The sequence below is a fragment of the Oncorhynchus masou genome, chromosome 21 (genome assembly GCF_036934945.1).
Source record: "Oncorhynchus masou masou isolate Uvic2021 chromosome 21, UVic_Omas_1.1, whole genome shotgun sequence".
In the NCBI taxonomy this organism is placed as follows: Eukaryota; Metazoa; Chordata; class Actinopteri; order Salmoniformes; family Salmonidae; genus Oncorhynchus; species Oncorhynchus masou.
The window spans coordinates 27,840,849-27,863,116 of NC_088232.1; the positions used below are offsets into that span (position 1 = coordinate 27,840,849).

Genomic DNA, 22,268 nt, shown 5'->3' on the forward strand with positions numbered 1-22,268 from the left:
CATTCACTATAACATAATTGCTCCAGAACATAGAATATAATTTGAAAAGATTAGTGTTCATATGAACAGACCAATACTTATTGTAAGCACATGTTGACCCTAAGAATTCTATGAGGATCCCATGATCATCTATCATAAACAGATCCCATTATCTGCCAGATCACATAAATGATTAATTCACTATAACCATCACTATTCAACATCCCACTGATCCCTTATGAAGGTCAGCCACACACGCACGCACATACACTACATGGCCAAAGGTATGTGGATTTGGCTATTTCAATCTCACTCGTTACTGACAGGTGTATAAAATTGAGCACACGGCCATGCAATCTCCATAGACAGACATTGTCAGAAGAATGGCCCATACTGAGGATCTCAGGGACATTGAAAGTGGCACTGTCATAGGATGCCACCTTTCCAACAAGTCTTTGTCAAATTTCTGCCCTGCTAGAGCTGCCCCGGTCAAATGAAAGTGCTATTATAGTGGAAACGTCTAGGAGCAACAACGGCTCAACCGCGAAGTGTTAGGCCACAAAAGCTCAAAGAATGGGACTGCCGAGTGCTGAAGCGCGTGGGGCGTAAAAATGGTCTGTCCTTGGTTGCAACACTCACTACAGAGTTCCAAACTGCCTCTGGAAGCAACATCCGCACAATAACTGTTCGTCGGTAGCTTCATGAAATGGGTTTCCATGGACGAGTAGCCGCACACAAGCCTAAGATCATAATGCACAATGCCAAGCGTTGGCTGGAGTGGTGTAAAGCTCGCCACCATTGGACTCTGGAGCAGTGGAAATGCGTTCTCTGGAGGGATGAATCACACGTCACCATCTAGCAGTCTGACGGACAAATCTGGGTTTGGCAGATTCCAGGGGAACGCTACCTGCCCGAATGCATAATGCCAAGTGTAAAGTTGGGTGGAGAAGGAATAATGGTCTGGGGCTGTTTTTCATGGTTCGGGTTAGGCCCCTTAGTTCCAGTGAAGGGGAATCTTAACCCTACAGCATACAATGACAATCTAGACGCTTCTGTGCTTCTAACTTTGTGGCAACAGTTTGGGGAAGGCCCTTTCCTGTTTCAGCATGGCAATGCCCCCGTGCACAAAGCGAGGTCCATACAGAAATGGTTTGTTGAGATCGGTGGAGAAGACCTTGACTGGCCTGCACAGAGCCCTGACCTCAAACCCATCAAACACCTTTGGTTTAATCGGAACGCAAACTGCAAGCCAGGTCTAATCATTCAACATCAGTGTCCAACCTCAATAATGCTCTTGTGGCTGAATGTATGTAAGTCCCCGCAGCAATGTACCAACATCTAGTGGAAAGCCTTCCTAGAAGAGTGGAGGCTGTTATAGCAGCAAAGGGGGGACCAACTCCATATTTATGCCCATAACTTTGGAATGAGATGTTTGACAAGAAGGTGTCCACATGTAGTGAACCATCACCACCACCAACACTCACCTTGATGAGTGCCTCCAGTTCAGCAGGCATTACACAGCGGTGCCTCTGCAGGAACAAAGCTTTCTCCAGGGTGATGCTGTCCTTCTGGTTGCTCTCGAAAGGCTGCTCCAGGGCCCGGAAGGCCAAGCCGCCACCCACCAAGTAGGCCACCACCACCACAAACACCGCCACCACCGTCTTCCACTTCATCACAGAGTGGAGGGCCAAGAGGTCACCGGTGGTATCCATGCTGGCCACCACGCTGGCGGAACGGGAGGAGACGGAGAGCCGGGGTAAGGGGCAGTGGCCGTTGGCCCCCTTGGGATCACAGCCCATCGGGTTCTGCATGGCCGCCACACTGGCCTGGACAGGGCTGGATTGGACCATCCCTGACTGGACCTTCTTGGGAGGGACCAAGTTGGTTTGGACTGCCACTAACAGGAGGAGAGAGAGTTAAAGTGTTAGCAAACTATTGTTTTAATTAACCTCTAGGAATATAGCATTTTAGTTTGTTATTACAGGGCATTTTGACAATGTTGACATTGACCTTACCTGCCCTGAATAATACCCCAAAACAGTCAAAGTTCAAGTATGGTGCATTGTCCTCTGCCGTTCTAGACATTAATGGCGAGGCAGATGGGATAACTGTATTCATCTATCGGAGCAGACTAATGATAGAAGACATTAGTGTAGTACTCAGCCTGCAGCCCTGGACTAATGCCCCATTCCACCCTAGGGTAGAATAGAGTTTCATCTCTCTCTCTCTCTCTGAGATCCCAGCAGGCCATTGCGATATGTAATAATGTTACCACAGTGAGAATTGTTCTGTATTCAACCCTCAATTCTAATTTCCACAGCCGTATCTAAATGGCATTATGCGGTGGGTGTTTTGATATCAAGGGAAGGACAAGTTGTTGTTGACACACAGAGACACGAAGAACATTGACAAGAGTGTGCTTAAAAAATGTATACGCTTTCCTCTCCGAAAGCAGGATTCAATCTCTCTAATAGACAAGCGTTGCCAGTAAGAGAGGGGGATAACTGCCACTGGGTCATTGCTTTGCAAATGGGGTGTGCAATAAATGCATGTGAATGGGGAGGGGGGTGGGGTCACCCAAGGTGGGGGACTTTGTCAAGAAGGCATCCATATTTAGATCTCCTCCTATGGGAGATTGTTCTGACTGAGCCCCAGGGAGAGTGGGAGGGGCCTGGCTGGGTTTCACCATGATGCAATACCTAACACTCTGTTTTAAAAAAGAGCTCATTGTTCATAGGGAGGTGCTTCTTTGTTTAATTTGAGAGATTGACTGGCCATATGGCTGTGTAACGTGCTAGCCCATTTTTTATTTATTTTTAAAGTGACACAATCTAAAAAGCCCCTGTCAGTATTCTAGAAGCAAATATCTTATTGTACTAAATATGTGTTTGTGTAATTGCAACAAGAAGCCTTGTTTGCAGGATATGTCATACTTTGCATACTATATGTAATGTATTCATTTAATACATATCTGGGAGAATATGCGTAATTTGTGAAGAATTGTATTTTTTATTTAAACTGTACTTTTTGTGTATTTTACTGTATTATACATTTACTACACTACCACATACTATGTTCCTGGAACAACTGTCTAGCATCCTTTAGTATGAACACCAACACAACCTGTCATGAAGACTCAAGGACATCAAGGAAGTTTCACTCACTTACAGGGATTGAAATCATGTTAGTCCATCCTTTGGCATGGATCACAGTTTAAATTGATCAAAACAAACTGTCATCAGGACGGGAACACACAGCCGGAGATTCACCAACATCAACACCAACGTGGCCACATTGAGTTACCACATTACCGGTGCCTAGGAAAACATTTTCAAGCTATTTTTAGGACAATAAGGGCAGTTTGCCAGACACAGATGAAGTATGGACCTGGACTTAAAACTACTTTCGATGAAGATTCCCCATTGAGCTTCCTTTTTAGTCCAAGACTAGGAGTTTGGGAAACTGGCCCAAAAAGAGTAACTTCACAATTAAGGAATTCACAATTAACTTCTTAGGGTGGGTGGGATTATTTTTAGGAAGACATTTTGTGTAATATTTTTAGACCTGCAAGCTACAGAAAGGGGCCTGCTGATGGATATTATAGAACATCCAACTCTACAGCCCACCCATTCAAGTATCTTGACTCCTCTGACAAAACCATGAATTGGTTTGCATCGTTTGTGATAAATGAGTGGAATGGAATAAATGGGCACTACAGTTTATCATACTTGGACGAGTACTTTATGAAAGGGGTTGAGCTATTTCTCTACCACTAAATCTGCATCCGTCTAAAAATAGCCATTCAATTCCAATCACAAATGGTTCCATCATTATTAGCATAACTCATGGTTGTAATGGCGATCTAGATTTGAAACATACTGTGGCTTTGAAATTAATATTATGCTCCAAGTTCAGCTTTCACAAAATATATAATAGTATTCAAAGCACTGAACCCGCCTCCTGTTGAGTTCCATAGTTTCACAAGATTTGATTATGCAGGAGAGTAGGCTAATGCTTTTATCCAATACATTCCTCCTCCCCATCTTCCACCGATCTCTCTGTCTCTCATCCAGACGTTACCAGAGGAATACAAAGCTGACAGGACGAAAATAAGTGTGATGTGATGCACTGGAGGATCTTCAAAGAAAAGCAAAATTAAACTGCATGGATGATAAAGATGATTTTTTTTCTTGATTGATTGGCTGGTATTGGCTGGTAAATCCTGGATATGATGATGCCATCCACAGGCCATTATGATGATGATTGGAGATCATGATATGATCATTTCATACCTCCTATCCATGTTTACAATAGAAATATCTTATGCCAAGCCACACAAAGTGCAAGTGTTAAATCTGACACCTAAAACTTTTGTATACTGTTGGGGCACAGTAGCCTGACTACACAAACTCAATTATTCTGCAGCTCTGTCGATTTCTCAAAGAATAGTAGAGCAACCCTATATAGTTCCCATTATGACATCTGTGAGTACAGGGGGCATCTCCATTGAGACAAACTCCATTTTGAAGTAGTCCATTTTTTTCTTCACGATTGGCTGCTCCCTCCTGATGAGCCAGTTGGACATGACTCCAACGGGGTCATTAAGAGGGGTCAGCCAATAAAGTTGGAAGTTGCACCCAGTTAACTACATTAAAATGGTGGAAGCCCTCAATGGCGTTGCCCATGCTAAATCGGTCTTTTGGCCACTAGAGGCCTCTATCATTCTCTATGCGTTACATACTTTAGTCTGATACTGCCATCATTGAAGTCGTTTGTGGTGACGAGAGGCATTATACAAAACAAAGTTATCAGCAATTGGATTATCTCTAAACCATCAGAAAATCAAAGCCAATGACGAATTTTCAAACCAGTGCTTTACCCACGTGTTCTTGCTCTGGCCCAACCCATCGGTTTCTGGACCAATCAGATATCCCCGAATGTGTACGCATTCGTTCCGTAACCTAACATAGCAGGTGTAAAAGAAACGCCTGAGCGGCATTTAATTACTTCTGATCTTGACGAACCGATCCAGTAAATGTGGAGGAGGAGTTATGACAGAGTGTAGCTTTATTAATGCCCAAAAGTGGAAGTCGTGTCACAGGTTCTCCTTCCATTTCCCCTGAAAACCAGATGCATCCAGTTGCTCAACATATGTTTGAGTCAATGTCTTAAAGGGATACTTCGGGATTTTGGCAATGATACCTTTTATCTACCTACCCAGAGTCAGATGAACTCGTGGATACCATTTTTATGTCTGCATGCTGTTTGAAGGAAGTTGCACTAGCGCATTGCTAATCTGCGTTAGCGTAATAACTGGGAGTCTATGGGTATCTGATTGCATGCTAGCAGATACCCACAGACTTCCAATCATTAGTTAGCATTGGATCATGAAACCTACCTCTAATTTCCTAAATAGTGGATACGGAGACATAAAAATGGTATCAATGAGTTCATCTGATTTTGGGGGAGTAGATAAAAGGCCTCATTGCCAAAATCCTGAAGTATCCCTTTAAAATAAAATTGTATTCATCACCTGTGCTGAATACAACAGTGAAATGTTACAGTGAAATGATTACTTACACGCCCTTAATAACCAACAATGCAGTTTTAAGAAAAAATAAATATATATAACAAATAAGGTAGAGGTAAAGTGACTGCATGGATAATAAACAGAGAGTATCAGCAGCGTAAAATTGGGGGGTGGGGACAATCCAAATAGTCCGGGTAGCCATTTGATTAACTTTTAAAGAGTCTTATGGCTTGGGGATAGAAGCTGTTATGAAGCCTTTTTGACCTAGACTTGGCGCTACGGTACCGCTTGCCGTGCGGTAGCAGAGAGAACAGTCTATGACTAGGGTGGCTGGAGTCCTTGGCAATTTTTGTGGCCTTCCTCTGACACCGCCTGGTATAGAGGTCCTGGATGGCAGGAAGCTTGGCCCCAGTGATGTACTGGGCCGTATGCACTACCCTCTGTAGTGCCTTGCGGTCTGAGGCAGAGCAGTTACCATACCAGGCAGTGATGCAACCAGTCAGGATGCTCTTGATGGTGCAGCTGTATAACTTTTTGAGGATCTGAGGACCCATGCCAAATCTTTTCCGTCTCCTGAGGGGGAATAGGTGTTGTCGTGCCCTCTTCACGACTGTCTTGGTGTGTTTGAACCATGATAGTTTGTTAGTGATGTGGACACTAAGGAACTCAACCTGCTCCACTACAGCCCCATCGATGAGAATGGAGGTGTGCTCGGTCCTCCTTTTTCTGTAGTCCACAATCATCTCCTTTGTCTTGATCACGTTGAGGGAGAGGTTGTTATCCTGGCACCACACTAACAGGTCTCTGACCTCCCTACTCCCTGCAGGCTGTCTCATCATTGTCTGTGATCAGGCCTACCACCTTTGTGTCGTCTGCAAACGTAATGATGGTGTTGGAGTTGTGCGTGGCCATGCAGTCATGGGTGAACAGGGAGTATTGGAGGGGACTGCGCATGCACCTCTGAGGGGCCCCTGTGTTGAGAATCAGCGTGGCAGATGTGTTACCTACCCTTACCACCTGGGGGCGGCCCATCAGGATATCCAGGATCCAGTTGCAGAGGGAGGTGTTTAGTCCCAGGGTCCTTAGCTTAGTGATGAGCTTTGAGGGCACTATGGTGTTGATCGCTCAGCTGTAGTCAATGAATAGCATTCTCACATAGGTGTTCCTTTTGTCCAGGTGGGAAAGGGCAGTGTGGAATGCATTAGAGATGAAATCATCTGTGGATCTGTAGAGGCGGTATCCAAATTGGAGTGGGTCTAGGTTTTCTGGGATAATGGTAGTTGAATGTGTTATTACTCCAACCTTTGGAAAAGTGAAAAATTGACAAGTTTTCATTTTTGTCAAAACCAACTTTATATTGAAGAATTCCCTTTGATTTGATAGCCTGTACATGTGCAGTTCAGCACGAGACGACTGTTAGACCCAATTTGTGTTTCTGCGCATGAGCTTAGCTAGCCAGCGTTGCCATGGCATCGCCTACAAGCATGATTGGGCAGTTCTATTGGAGAAGCAGTTTATGCCTATCTTCATACTGTACTGTCTTTGGATCGGCCAATTAATTATACTCGTGAGCAAACATTCCAGAACTGCAGGTGGCAGTAAATCACCAACCTTGACTTTATACCTGTTCAAATAACACAATATACAGGTGGCAGTGTGCACCCTTTCAGTTTCGTTGCAAAGTCATTGAAGTAGTAGAAGAAGAAAATGTACTACTTCAAAATGGAGATGGCCTCAATGGCGCTGCCCATGCTCTCATATACGCCATACTTGGACAGATACAATGATGCGATGTCTATCATAAATCTATGATCCAGACTCATTGTGGAGAAGAAGCTAACATCCGTGGGCGTGGCGTAGCGTTTGGCTGGAACAAGGAGTCTGGGAAGCCAGGCAAGTGGCACAGTGGGAGGCCAGAATATTGATTTATCCAGCCTAGCAGCTGTAGATGGGGAAACATCACATGAAAGGAGTCTGTCTGTGTGGGTTCAGTATGGAGATTAAGAGTGGAGGACCACATTCAAATACTGAATCAGATAATAGCATGCGGAATGTAAGTAGAAAGGCTCTGTCTCTGCCCAGTAATTCCCAATTGGCCTGAACGACATCTCCCCAGCAGCTGTCCTATCCCCGCCTCTATCTATCCCTAACGAAGAGCACACTGTAGCCTACCACACAGCTGAGCACATAAGGGATGGAGAAGAAAGAGATCCACTCCCAACCGCCTGGTGTCATAAAAAGCACATTGCATGATTGTAAATGGCATTAAAGCTCCTATTTTAGATTAAATAAACACAAAATAAATTATTTGAAAGAAAAGCTATAGCACATATTCACATTGTAACTAATTTCGTCCAAGTCACACAGTAAAGATGCTGAGACAACTGTATACCCAGGTTCTTCAGTCAACATAGAACATCCTTGCACAAAGCTATCATTACACAAACTCCACTTTTAGAGTAAAATGTACATTTACTAACCTTGTTGTTCCGGGTCCAAATTGACTTGTTTTCTAGGGTTTTCCAGTGGAAATTTCATAGCTATTGTTCTTCTCAATAAACACAAAGACCATAGATCTGCTCAATAGCGCTTGAGAAAATGTAGAAAAATAAAACAAATGTGCCAGCGCCCTTGTCACAAATATGTATTATTGTTGCTTCGAATGGCATGATAAAATATACCGGAAAAGTAAGGCGAAAATGTGTCTGGAGCAATGACAGGGTCTGAAGCCATAGATGTTGCCTATCCTTCTCAGCTTGACATGGGTGGGTGCACCCCAGCGGTTGATAGTAATGAGGTTTATGTATGTGTACTGTCTGTCGCACCACTCAGGACCACCCTATGGGCTACAAGACATTTCGCACGCCAGACCACTTGAAGAAGGCTCCGAACAGAAGTGGACAACGAACGCATTTAGAACAACGAACTTCACACAAGGATGTGGATGTAACCCCAACAAAGGAAGAACGACGTTTCTTGGATAGTAGTCCATCTCTCCATCAATGGACGATTTTCTAAAAGTACTAATGATATTACCACTAATACTGTAGTCTCATTATATACATGCTAATTAATAAATGTCTAAATGGTTTACTTACTATTTTGTGACAGGGAGGGATAGCGTCTATCCTCCTTTTTCAGTTAATTCCCACTCCACTCCAATCACGATTGGGTACCGGCGTGTAGGCACATGGCGCGGGAGTAAAATTCATAAATGATGTATTCAAGCATAGACAACTAAAAAAAACATTACATCATCCGATGTTGGAGAAATCATACATAATGTATCAAAATCAATAGCCTACATCGAGACCAGTAATCTCTGCAATACTGTCACTGTGCCCCTTAAAAAGATGCCATTAAATCTTGCGCTGATATTTTGAGGTTCTAGATAAACAGCACTTATTTTATATGGGTGCTTGAAATGCATTTAAGATACAACACGCGCTTTCAGTCAGTAGGCTACATTTTGTTTTCAAAAAACTGAAATTAAATCAAATTATTGTTATTTTTGCAGTGGATCGGCCTTGCTGAACGAAGCACCTTGCCTTGATGTTAATAACATCAAAATGTCCTATGATTTGCATATTATGTGTTGAATTATGCATTTGAGTAGTATAATTGCATATCATTCAACCACTAGTGGACACTTAAAAAAAAAAAAAATAAACAAACAAATGGATAAATCATAATTTAATTTTGATACAGTTCATTGAACATCTCACTGTTGTTTAACAAATGTATAATTATCCAGAGAAACCATTACAATGGTATTCCACAATGAGAAAAGTGCACCTCCAGAAACACTGAGCGGCTGTAGTTGCTATAGACAATGCTTCCCCAAGAACCTTCAACCAGTTATTATGATAGACAGCTGTCTGACTTTAAACTGAAATAGAATTGGCATACCAAGCGTAAAAACTGTCTGCAAGGAAAGCAAGCCATTGGTTGGTGATATACTATCGTAGTCATCATATTGTGAACATAGATTTGTGAATAAATCAAATCAAAGTTTGTTGTTCGCTCACACAGTTTCGCAGATGTTGTACCGTGTGCAGCGAAAAGCGTATGTTACTAGCTCCCAAACAAAGCAGTAAAACGTCAAACAAGTGCACAAATATATATTTTTTTAAACATAAAAATAAATCAAGAAATGTCATAACGAATTATATTAACAACCCAAATAGCACTAACAGTAATCCAAATGCAATCTACACGTATACAGACAGGATGAATTTACACAAGATAAAGGAAGAATGACATGTACAGCAGTATATATATTACAGTGAGCTATGTCAAGAATCCAGTATATACATACAATGTGGTGTGTATAAACTAAAAAGCAATGTACAGTAGTAGAAATACAATATGTGTAAGAAAACAATATTCAAATACACAGTACAAAACCCCATTGCAAAATTAGAGGTGAACAACTACTAGGGCATGTCAGAGGACATTATTCAGAATTAACACATCTGCATTTAAGAGGTTAACAAGAGGGTTTCTGCCTGCATATAGCCTACCGTATGTCAATGACATGTACACATTGAGGATAGAATGTTGTACACAAAGTTGTCATTAATACAAATGTATAGCTGACATGACCCTTGTCCCTATGGTTCATGTACTGAACATTTAAATATGTATGTTTTACACAAGTAGCTACACAGAGTACAAAACATTAAGATCACCTTCCTAATATTGAGTTGCACAAATTAAGAGTTTTTGCCTTTAAACACTTCAAGAGAGATGTTTCAAGCTTGAGGCTCATAAATGATCACTACTCAGGAATCTGAGAGGAAATATCAAGCAAATTGGTAAAAGTAGAGAACATTGGTTTATGATGTAAGTGGGCTGCCCAACACTGCCAACACTTCAGCCTTGAGGGAGAGTTATCTGTCCCACTTGTGTACTTCACCACACAGCTGTAAAATAAATCATAATACTTTGCTCATAATGGGCGGTACTGGGTCAAAAGGTCCCTTAAACAAAACAAGGAACATGGCAGCAATAGCAATATGCTGTTGACAGCATGTTCCTTTGACCAAAGAGTACTCAAAATAGTGTTCATCAGATTTTATTTTTTTCTTTGTGTTTGGAGAAGGGGTATTTATCACCGTATCTTTGATTGGCCGTTGCTGTTGAGCGAGACCATTTACTGTAAGTGTGTGATGTCATGTCTGGCATGACCCCATCTATTGACTACTGGTATAGGCCTATACTGTTAATGGTATGGGATAATTGCTTTCTGAAATCAACATGTACTTACAGTGCATTCAGAAAGTATTAATACCCCTTGACTTATTCCACATTTTGTTGTGTTACAGCCTGAATTCAAAATAAAATATGCTTTTAGAAATGTTTGCTTATTTATTGAAAATTAAATACAGAAATCTCATTTACATAAGTATTCACACCCCTGAGTCAATACTTTGTGGAAGCACTTCTGGCAGCGATTACAGCTGTGAGTCTTTCTAGGTAAGTCTCTAAGAGCTTTCCACACATGGATTGGGCAACATTTGCCCATAAATGTTTTCTAAATTCTTCAAGCTCTGTCAAATTGGTTGTTGATCATTGCTAGACAACAATTTTCAGGTCTTGCCATCGATTTTCAAGTAGACTTAAGTCAACTGTAACTCAGCCACTCAAGAACATTCACTGTCTTCTTGGTAAGCCTACTTGGTAAGCCTGCTGAAAGGTGAATTACTCTCCCAGTGTCTGGTGAAGAGCAGACTGAACCAGGTTTTCCTCTTGGATTTTGACTGCTTAGTGTAACAGGGTTGGTTATCTTTCCACTTGACACTGCATAAATATGTATTTTATGTTTATGTATTCTAATTGGTTGGTTCAAGTCAGATGTCAATAAGGTGTTATGTCATTGGTCATGCTTGCAGATAGGGGGAAATCGCAAGCGTACATTATTCCCAGTCTGATTTTGACATGCAAGCGGTAGGTCACATACTGAAATACTGTATTCTATTTTCATATTTACAATGTGTACACAAAGTTCACTATGTACATGTTCTGATGTGTCTATATATCTGTAAGGTACCTGTTAGATATTGGAGGCATTCTGGGATGTGCTTTGTACAATTATTGCTGGAAGAGATGAGTTAGCTAACATGCTCTAATTGTAATGGACACATTAGCTCCCTGCTAATTCATAGTTATTTCCAGATTTATCACGAATCTACAGCCATCCACATACTGTTGTCCTGCATATCTAATGTGCTTCCTTGTGTCTATTGTCAGAAAAAACACCAAACAACTGGGATCGCTTGATTGACAGTCCTTTCTTTAAAAACACAACGCAATAAGTTACTAAGTACGATTACATCTGTTACACTGGTGCCGAGACCAGCGTACTTGTCTTCACTGGACAGCTGTTACATTAGCTCCATTCTGTTTATTTTTTATCCTGAAAAAGTCCCCAGTCCGTAACTATTACAGAATACCCATAACATGATGCAGGCACGACTATGCTTGAAAATATGGAGAATGGTACTCAGTAATGTGTTGTGTTGGACTTACCCCAAACATAACACTTCGGTATTCAGAACAAAAAGTGAATTGCTTTGCCAACTTTTTTGCAGTATTACTTTAGTGCCTTGTTGCAAACAGGATGCATGTTTTGGATTTTTTTTTTTAATTATGTACAGGCTTCCTTCTTTTCCCTCTGTCAATTGGGTTTGTATTGTGGAGTAACTACACAGCCATTAAACTCTGTAACTGGTTTAATGTCACCATTGGCCTCATGTTGAAATACTCCTCCCCCTTGCTTTGGTAGCTAACTCAGCCTGTTTATATTGTAGTGAATAAACTGGCTTGCAGGGTCCTCCATATTACATCACACCTGGAAAAACATTTTCAGACATGACTTCGGCATTCTTCAGAATTCAGATATGTTTTATGTAATAACCCCCAAAATCAAAAAGTGAGGTGTAACTTTGTATTGGGACTTTTGATGCGTATACTAATGCAAATCCATGTTACAAGTGGTTACGTTTATACTACCTACCCTTTAAAATCAGGGATGTATGCTGGTGGGCTTGGACTGCCACAGCAGGCATGTTGTTTAAAGGTTAAAGGTTTAGTCTCAAAATACTCAGTACGACAGGGCTGCTACAATAATTCCGTGATTACCAGTTACATGCAATTTTCACTTCTCACGAATTACCTTGCTAGCTGTCTGGAGACAATTGCAGCGCTGCCATGTCTTTCCCTCTCTGTCCTGTGGCAGGAAACGCAGTAAAACACCACCATCTTGTAGGAAACCATTGGAGGTGCATTCTCCAGAGTCATAACTGCTGCAACCAATCAGAACACACAAACAATTAATTCAACCACAATTAATTCAACCGGACCAGGGTCAATGCAGATAGTCCGGGTAGCTATTTGGTTAACTATTTAACTAACTATTTAGCTGTCTTATGGGTCGGGTGTAGAAGCTGTTTAGTGTCCTGTTGGTTCCAGACTTGGTGCGTCGGTACTGCTTGCCGTGCGGTAGCAGAGAGAATAGTCTATGACTTGCGTGTCTGGAGTCTTTAACAATTTTTAGGGCCTTCCTCTGACACCGCCTGGTATAGAGGTCCTGGATTGCATGGAGCTCGGCTCCAGAGATGTACTGGCCAATGTTCCCTATAATTTTGTTTGGCACTGAGCAAATTTCAGGTCTGCTGAGCGCAAACTTGAAAGTTGTAAAAATTGTGTGTAACTTCCAGCACACGTTTACTGTGAACGCCCGCTATAAGTTTTTATCCGTGGCCAAGTAGGCTACTGTTGCTATTTGATCATAATGTAGGCCTACCAGAGTGGCCTGAAATCGATCACAAAATTCAAGAAGAAAAAAAATCGCACATAGGCGATATGACCTGATTTAGTTAATCATCTTTGTGTACATTCACAGACAATGACTCATTATGGCGGTAACAGTTGAGGAAAGATGCCAGCTCTGAGAGAAGTCCTCAGTCAGCCCGCTCACATTCACAGAGGTTGGATTAAACCCTTCAATCCTGGAGGAACATATTGCAGTATTATACAATATAGTTCTGAAAAAAGTGTGGTAGAATTCATAGAGTTTTGTTGCTGTTAAATAGAGTATGAAGTAGTATGAATAGAGGAAATTAAAAAATAAATAATTCAAGAGCAACTACCACAAATGAAAGACAACGCAAGATCAGCATCTATTAGAATTAGAAGGTTGAAGTGGTGTATGTTATGCTAAGAATATGATAGACAAGAAGTAGGATTGACTAGAATAGAGACAAATGTGATTGATCTGTACGCAGTGCCATAAGGTAATAGTAAAGGGGAGATGACTAAGGCAGCATCCATCATATTGACAGCCTGGTTTGTCTGAGAGTAGCAAGAAACAGAATCCAATAAAAATAATATTTCAAATTGAGAGAGGTGAATTACACTAGCTGTGCTGCAAGGTCAATATTATTGAAGTCACAAATATTTCAGACGCAGAGTAAACAACTCTGGTCTAAATAAGGGGGGAAAAATGCCAAAACTCATTAACAACGAACATGTTTTGAGCAAATTATACTTGTAAATGTTTAGAAAGCTTAATTAAACACATGGAGACTAATTAAAGCAGAATGAATTGTTCACTCTGTTATTATATGGACATGGTACAGAGCGTGAGCGCTCGGACACAGACGATGAGTCCCATACAATGAATCTGTCAGCATTTGGACAACGAAGCAAGAGAAACAGGAGCAGAAGCAGCGATCACTTCATTTTCTCATACAGGTACTGTTTATACTGGTTTCAGACTGTATTTGTTGTGTTTTTAATGCTGTGCGTTCTGTGAAAAAGTATGTATTTTGTCTTGATTGTTGTCTTCTAGGGTTTCACCAGAAATAATGAAATCTCCTATCATGAAGAGGGCTTTTTGCAGAGTAAGAATGATTTTCCCAAACTTTTAATTACTGCTTTAAAAGGTTTTATAAATATAGGAGAAGATGGTAAAGTGTGAAATAGGCTGCTAGATATAATCAATTCAAGATCACTTCAGAGCCCTAGCAGCTCCTAGCAGTCTCACCTACAGTACATAGTTCCCCTGTAAAGTAACAATTCCGGCTTACCATTATTTTCTCTACAGGGAGAAATAATTAATGCACCTTGAATGTATTGCTAATGTAACAAATGAAATATTGTCCAGGTGCCTGTACTCTGAAAGGTACACTACATGAACAAAAGTATGTGGACAGCTGCTCGTCAAAGAAATCACATTCCAAAATCATGGGCATTAACAGCCTCCTCTCTTCTGGGCTTTCCCCTAGATGTTGGAACATTGCTGCGGTGACTTGCTTCCATTCATCCACAAGAGCATTAGTGAGTTTGGTCACTGATGTTGTGGGGCGATTAGGCCTGGCATGCAGTCCGCTTTCCAAGTCTTCCCAAATGTGTTCGATGGGGTTTAGTTCAGGTCTCTGTGCAGGCCAGTTAAGTTCTTCCACACCGATCTCTACAAACCATTTCTCTATGGACTTTACTTTGTGCATGGGGGCATTGTCATGCTGAAACAGGAAAGGGCCTTCCCCAAACCGTTGCCACAAAGTTGGAAGAATAGAATAGTCTGTCATTATATGCTGTAGCGTTAAGATTTCCCTTCACTGGAACTAAGGGGCTTCGTCCAAACCATGTAAAAGAGCCCCAAACCATTATTCCTCCTCCACCAAATTTTACAGTTGGCACTATGCATTGGGGCAGGTAGCGTTCTCCTGGCATCCGCTGCTCCAGAGTCCAACAGCGGCGAGCTTTACACCACTCCAGCCGACGCTTGGCATTGCGCATGGTGATCTTAGGCTTGTGTGCGGCTACTCGGCCATGAAAACCCATTTCATGAAGCTCCCGAACGAACAGTTTTTGTGGTGACGTTACTTCCAGAAGCAGTTTTGAACTGTTGCATTTTTACGCACTGCTCAATTCAGCACTCTGCGGCCCGTTCTGTGAGCTTGTGTGGCCTACCACTTCACAGTGTGGGCTACCACTTCGGGGCTGAGACATTGTTGCTCCAAGATGTTTCCACTTCAAAATAACAGCACTTACAGTTGACCGGGGCAAGTCTAGCAGAGCAGAAATGTTACAAACTGACTTGTTGGAAAGGTGGCATCCTGTCACTGTGCAATGGCATGCAATGCCAACTGTGGGACCTGACTATAGACAGTTGTGTGCCTTTCCAAATCATGTCCAATCAATAGAATCTACCACAGGTGGACTCAAATGAAGTTGTAGAAACATCTGCAAACAGGATACACCCATTCTCAATTCCGAGTCTCATAGCAAAGGGTCTGAATACTTATGCAAATAAGGTAATTCTGTTTTTTAAACATTTCTAACAACCTGTTTCTGCTTTGTCATTATGGGATATTGTGTGTAGATGGATGAGGAATTTTTTTCTTGAATCAATTTTAGAATAAGGCTGTAACAAAATGTGGGAAAGAGGAAGGGGTCTGAATACTTTCCGAATGCACTGTATAGTGTATGCCACTTTTATATTAACTGTTTTTCCCAGGACATGAGAGACCTTGTCGACAGCACCTCATATGGTATTGATGCTGTGCTATAAATCACAAGTGATGTTACTCGTAATAATCCCACCTCATGAAACCTGTAATAGGTCTTTAAAAAGGGGCATTAATGATGTTGATTAAATGGTCCCTGTGTCCTTGTGAATATGAATGTGTTGTTACCACGTGTAGGTATTCATACTAATTTCTTCTTCTTCCAACGGGTCTTAGAGCAGTTGTTTGAACATCATGTGGACAAGAACAAACATTGACTAGATGAGGTGAGTATCTCAACTCTACATGGGCATCTGCACTGGCAGCCTTATTGTGTTGTTTTTTTTACACTCATGCTACATACAAAATGGCAAAAAGGAAATCAAACTAGCTGATACATTCTGTACGTGAAATTAGAGATCTGTCAGAGAATTACTCAGTCACACAGTGACATTTTTTCAATAAGTTTGGTTTTGTTATTTTTAAGGACAAAATGCGCCATCTTCTGGAAACTTTGCGCAATGACTTGTAAAGTCCAGCGAACACATCTACCTGTGGTGCAGAGCCTGAGACTGGTGAAGAGACAGAGATTGACCTTCTTCATAGTCATCTGTATGCTATGGAATCTCTAGACAGAGGATCACCATCAGAAACCAAAGAGGACAATTGCCTTTTTCCCTATGCATTGTTTAGTAACAAGGACAGTGGTGGGCTGGAGAATGTTGTTCCATTGTCAGTATCCACACCGTTACATGGTAGCCCTCCTCCTGAGAGGACTGACTCTGTGTCTGTCTATTAGTTCACCTGATGCTGATGAAGGTACAGAGGGCCTTGATGAGCAGGATTATGACAGGGAAAAAGGCTGTTGTCTTTACTTGGTGAAAATACCCCTCTGCCCCTTGAGGAGGATCACAATCAACCTAGAAGACAATCGTGGTGGACTGTCCAAAGAGCTGGAAGAGTCTTTCCACGTGTCCAATGAATCTGATTTCCCAGCGCCAGGAGTCATTGAGAATATAAACACTCTAGCCTCTTTCAGTGATGATGAGTTCTGATTTTATTTGTATTTTAAGGATTAGTTTAATGAGCTTTGAAGTCAACGGATGCTATTTTCGCTACGAGCAACTTGATATTGAGGTTTTTGAATCTCAAATGTGTTTTATAAATGGAAGCTGTATATTTCATACTTTTTGTAAATGCCCATTCCTGTTCTGGACACTGTATTGCCATGGAGATTTACGGTACAAAGTATTGACCAATATGTATTTTGATTATTGTTACACTATAATGAGAATTAACTAGACCAGAAATGTATTTTTATATATTTATCAATGTATTGCTCACTTTGTAGCCTATTGGTTTCAAATAACAGAGTATCAGTGAATATTCTAGGAAATACCTTTAATAAGAGGCACTGTGCTCTCTGCAACATGTAGCCTAGTTAACTGTGACCTTTGCTGTGACTGCCTAACAGTGTTGTTCATGTTTACAATAAAATGTTTTGTTATGTTGTTATGAACCCGCCTCCTCTTTCATCATGCACTCTGCACAAAAGTCAACTTGTCCCCGCTTTGTCCCAGTGGGAGGGGTGTGTGTGCGTCTATTTTCATCCAGCAGTATCACACTATTTTACAGCAACCTCAGCTGACATTCATAAATTAGTCAAGTAAACGGACAGTTCACAAATGAGTATAACATGAGCAGAAATATAGGTTTTCGGTATACGGGGCTGAATAACGTACGTCGTAAGCAGGGTGGCAGCTGTCTCATTCTTGTCATTTTCCCTGCCTGGCATTCCAGCTGTCTGATGTCATTGCCTCTAAATCTGCCGTGTATCACGCCGCTGTTGAAGAACTACTCAAACTTTTATAAAGAAATACAACCGTTGAAACTCATACAGGACCTGAAGAAAATATTATATTTAATGTAAATGTACATAGTTTTGTTTGTCTATGTAAATCAACATAATAGGAAAACGGTTGTGTAAAAAAGAGGATAATATAGATCCGCGGATGTAGAGATTCATACACACTTGTTGCTCTTTCGGCAGGAAGTGAAGCACGTCGTTAGCTGAGTTGGTTTTCTGTATGCAGCTTCCAAACTAAATCTTTTCGATATTTGACATAACTATCACCTATAATGACTGGCGGCAGCTTTGGATATGCGCAATTTACAAATGGACTAATTTGCTTTTGGCGGACATCAATAAGGTAAAGATGCTAATGTCTGTCTATCTGGCTATTTGCAGGGATTGTGTTATGGTGATGGAGAGCCCATTTTGACGCTGACGACGTTAGCTATGCTAGCCTGCAAGCTAATTAGCTAAAGTTAGTGTACTGCAGGCTTTCCCAAACTTTTGCCCTACCACTACACAGCTGATTGAAATAATCAAAAATTGGTGATGAGTTGGTTGTTTGGATCAACTGTGTGGTGCTAGGACAAAACACAAAAAGTGCAGTCGGAGGATGGTGGCAGGACCGAGCTTGGGAAACCATGAAGTAACTTACTGGATAGTTTTTAAACATACAGTACTGTCTTTGGTTCTATGTTTAGGCTTTTTTGGGGAGCATCTCTTTTTCATAACCGTATAACTAGCTTTGTTTAAAGTAGTGTTTTGTTTGTTTTTCGTGTAACCCGAAGTAATTTGTTGCTTCAACTTGATGGCGTTAATGAGCTAACGTTAGCTAACTCAATTAACACTGCTAGTTAGCCACCTGACTTTGCTAACTGGACTAACTAACGTAAAAAAATATATGCTCATATCTGATTGAGACTGTCCGTCTCTACAATATCATGTATTGTACATTGTCATCTAGTATATTGGCTATTGGCTCGTAAAAGTCGTTGATGTCTTTTGTAACAAACTACTTTAGTTTACTAGTTAAATCTGGACTGGAGCCCAGTGCACTGTCTATCAACATTCAATTTTGATCTCTGTTATTCCAGTGTAATGGAAGTGTCCTACAGATAACTTTTGGGATGGAGAACCATTAGCAAGCTACTGGTATTTGGAGCTCTTTCAATAATCACTCGACTGTCTGATTTGCACCAAGAAATTAGATGCTCCCTGTCTCGTTAGCTAAGTGGATTACCAATAAGATGGGTTGTTTCATAAAGGGCATCTGTTTTATGTTCTGAGATTGGTTACCTCTGCCGGTGGTCAGGGATTGCAGGCTTTTGTTCCAGCCATGCACACTACGTAACTGAATCAACTTATCAATGTTGAACATTAAAATCAGGTGTGTTAGTGCTGGGTTGGAAGAAAAGCCTGCACACACTGTTGCTCTCCAGAACCAAATTTGGTGATTCCGAATAACATGTCATATAGTATATTACTGCTTGCTATGTTTGTCTTGAAAATGTTATCTGGAATGATGAAATAATTTATATTGTCTCATAACAATTTTTCTCTTTCTGTTTTCACAGGGATACATGTATCCAACTCATGGATGGCCTCTTATCCACTACATTTTTGATGGGCAAAGTTTAGAGACAACGGGACATATATTTCTGGATCAAGGAAGTACTCCTTGCCAAAGGACTTTGAAACATGCCCTTGCCATTCGGCTTAAAACTCAAAAGAACTCGAAGGTATACTGTCTCAAGCAAGAGTTGTCTGGTCACACGCATTCAGCTGCTCAATGGTGAATTTGTTGAGTTTACTCTTTCTGTGGAGAGCACCGGCCAGGAATGTTTGGAGGCAGTTGCACAGAGACTCGAGTTACGAGAGGTATGTATGCTCAAGATGACTGAAACACTGATGGTTGTCGTTTTGTTTGTGATTACTCTTCTCAAGAGAGTGGCCATTTAGGCTAAAGTTATCATGGTCTATGATCTGTTCTCCAACAGCCTACCTGATAGTCCTGTCATAATAAAACAATCAGAAACCTAGAACCTATCCTATATCCTATTGTCTTGAGGGTATGGAAAGAATAATTTGTTTCAGCCAAAGTCATTCCACATTGACCTAGTCATTCTTCAATCACGTAGGCCATGCATGCGCTGCTCAAGTGGACCCACCTCTGCTGTGGACACAGTGGACACACCTGTGCTGTGATTCAATATGCATCTGAATCAGACTCGGTAGCTAGGTTTCCCTCTAATTGGCAATAGTGTCATGTGAATATTCCAGAATCCGCATAAAGAAAATATTGTGTTTTTAATTCGGTGCTTGCGTATGTCTATACTTTGTGTAGCCATTAACAATGATGCTAATGATACTCATCTTCTGGTAAGGATGGAAAGGCTTTCCAAGACTCAATCAAATGTTAGCTATAAAGTAGCCTAAGCATACCTGGCAGAATTTATATCATGAGTATTTAACATAAATCCAGTGGCCGTTTTTTTAATGGCTGATCCCATTTAGTCGACTGGTAAATTGTTTGGTCGATAGGCTCAGTGGACTAATCCATTGTGGAGGCCGCGGGGATGGCACATCACTATCACCAGTACATTTACCGTTAATTCTCATAATTTCTAATCTACAATGTTTGTTTGGTTATTGTCATTAAATGTATTCAATATATTATTATTCTTTTGACAGTCTTTTACTGTTCTCATTGTCAGAGTGGTCACATTGTTTGCAGAGCTCAAAAACCTATGCTATACTTAGGAGTTTTGCCAATTTATTAATCGTCTTTTGTTTGGAGCCCTCCTGTCAACGTTGAGTAAGGACGCGCACCTGATTGCGTATAGAAGTCGGCATAGGCTACTTGGACTGCGCGCAAATGTAGGGCTATAAATTTGCCCATTAGGGTATCTGATAGTATTTCTGATTGTCTTAACCCACCACAACTAATGAGCTGTGGATCATCTCAAAGTAATTTTTTATTAATCTCAAACAGCAAATATACAGTCTGTTTTTACATCCATTGACAATAGTTCCTCAGTGTAGACTATTTGAAAAATCTTTACAGCTCAATAACTACTCTGCAAAATAAAACAATGCTCTGATCCAGTGGAAACTTCATAAAATAGGCCAACGTGATTATTTCTTATCCCTTGCTTAAAAAGCCTACAGCTGTGTCTGACCCGGGAAACTGAGGGCCCAGAATATGTATACAGTGTTGTTAGTTTGCTAGCATCAGACCAAGTTGCTACAATGTTTCAAGTTCCTTGCAGACACGCCATGTGTAGCCAATGTGATTCATATGATATTTTCTACCTGCAGTCTGCAATATTTGTTGGCTTTATATAGGATATTTCTACATGGTTGGCAATAGAAGTTACTTTTAGATTTGTATAATTTTCATTTAGTTCAAATTTTCATTAACAACATGACAATGGTTATGAGATGCGAAGACATCATTAAAAATTAAATGTAACCGTTTGAGACTGTGCATATTAAAACCAGAACTGGCATGTAGAAATGGTAAGAGAAATTGGCACTCGACATGAAACAGGTTTGTGTAGCCTACCGGCAACTTCAGGAGTGTAACGGCAGAATCTGCAAAGGCCAGTAGGAGCGGGAGGAGGATGGTCGGGTACAGGTTTTTGTTATTTTGTTTGTCTTGATCTCTGGCTCCTTCCTTGAGTCATTTGTCTTAATTCTTAGGGCTGAAATCCCGTTTATGGGATCAATATGACAACATCCAGTTAAAGTGCAGGGCGCCAAATTCAAAACAACAGAAATCTCATAATTAAAATTCCTCAAGCATACAAGTATTTTATACCATTTTAAAAGTAATCTGGTTGTTAATCCCACCAGTGTCTGATTTCAAATAGGCTTTACAGCAAAAGCACCACAAATGATTGTTAGGTCAGAGCCAAGCCACAGAAAAACACAGCCATTTTTCCAGCCAAAGAGAGGAGTCACAAAATGCACAAATAGAGATCAAATTAATCACTAACCTTTGATCTTCATCAGATGACACTCATAGGACTTCATGTTACACAATACATGTATGTTTTGTTGGGTAAAGTTCATATTTATATAAAATAAATCTCAGTATACATTGGGTGCGTTATGTTCAGTAGTTCCAAAACATCTGGTAAATTTGCAGAGCCACATCAATTTACAGAAATGCTAATCATAAATGTTGATGAAAATACAAGTGTTATACATGGAATTAAAGATATACTTCTCCTTAATACAACCGATGTGTCAGATTTTTAAAAAGCTTTACGGAAAAAGCTAACCATACTATAATCTGAGAACAGCGCTCAGAGAACAAATGCATATGTCCTCCATGTTGGAGTCAACAGAAGTCAGAAATAACATTATAAATATTCACTTACCTTTGATC

General features: G+C 40.8%; 2 protein-coding genes across 2 annotated transcripts in view; one reads left to right on the plus strand and one right to left on the minus strand.

Moving 5' to 3' along the window:
* The window catches only part of LOC135507373 (potassium channel subfamily K member 10-like), a 30,473-nt gene extending 22,426 nt beyond the window's left edge, over positions 1 to 8,047 (minus strand). The window contains exons 1-2 of the mRNA XM_064926926.1: positions 7,990 to 8,047; positions 1,464 to 1,876 (exon numbers count right to left, since the gene is read on the minus strand). Of these exons, the coding sequence (XP_064782998.1) occupies positions 1,464 to 1,876; positions 7,990 to 8,047 (471 nt within the window). The remainder of the gene's footprint in view (positions 1 to 1,463; positions 1,877 to 7,989) is intronic.
* A 9,942-nt stretch (positions 8,048 to 17,989) lies between these two features.
* The window catches only part of ptpn21 (protein tyrosine phosphatase non-receptor type 21), a 30,276-nt gene continuing 25,997 nt past the window's right edge, over positions 17,990 to 22,268 (plus strand). The window contains exons 1-2 of the mRNA XM_064927952.1: positions 17,990 to 18,233; positions 19,450 to 19,753. Of these exons, the coding sequence (XP_064784024.1) occupies positions 19,574 to 19,753 (180 nt within the window). The 5' untranslated portion in view covers positions 17,990 to 18,233; positions 19,450 to 19,573. The remainder of the gene's footprint in view (positions 18,234 to 19,449; positions 19,754 to 22,268) is intronic.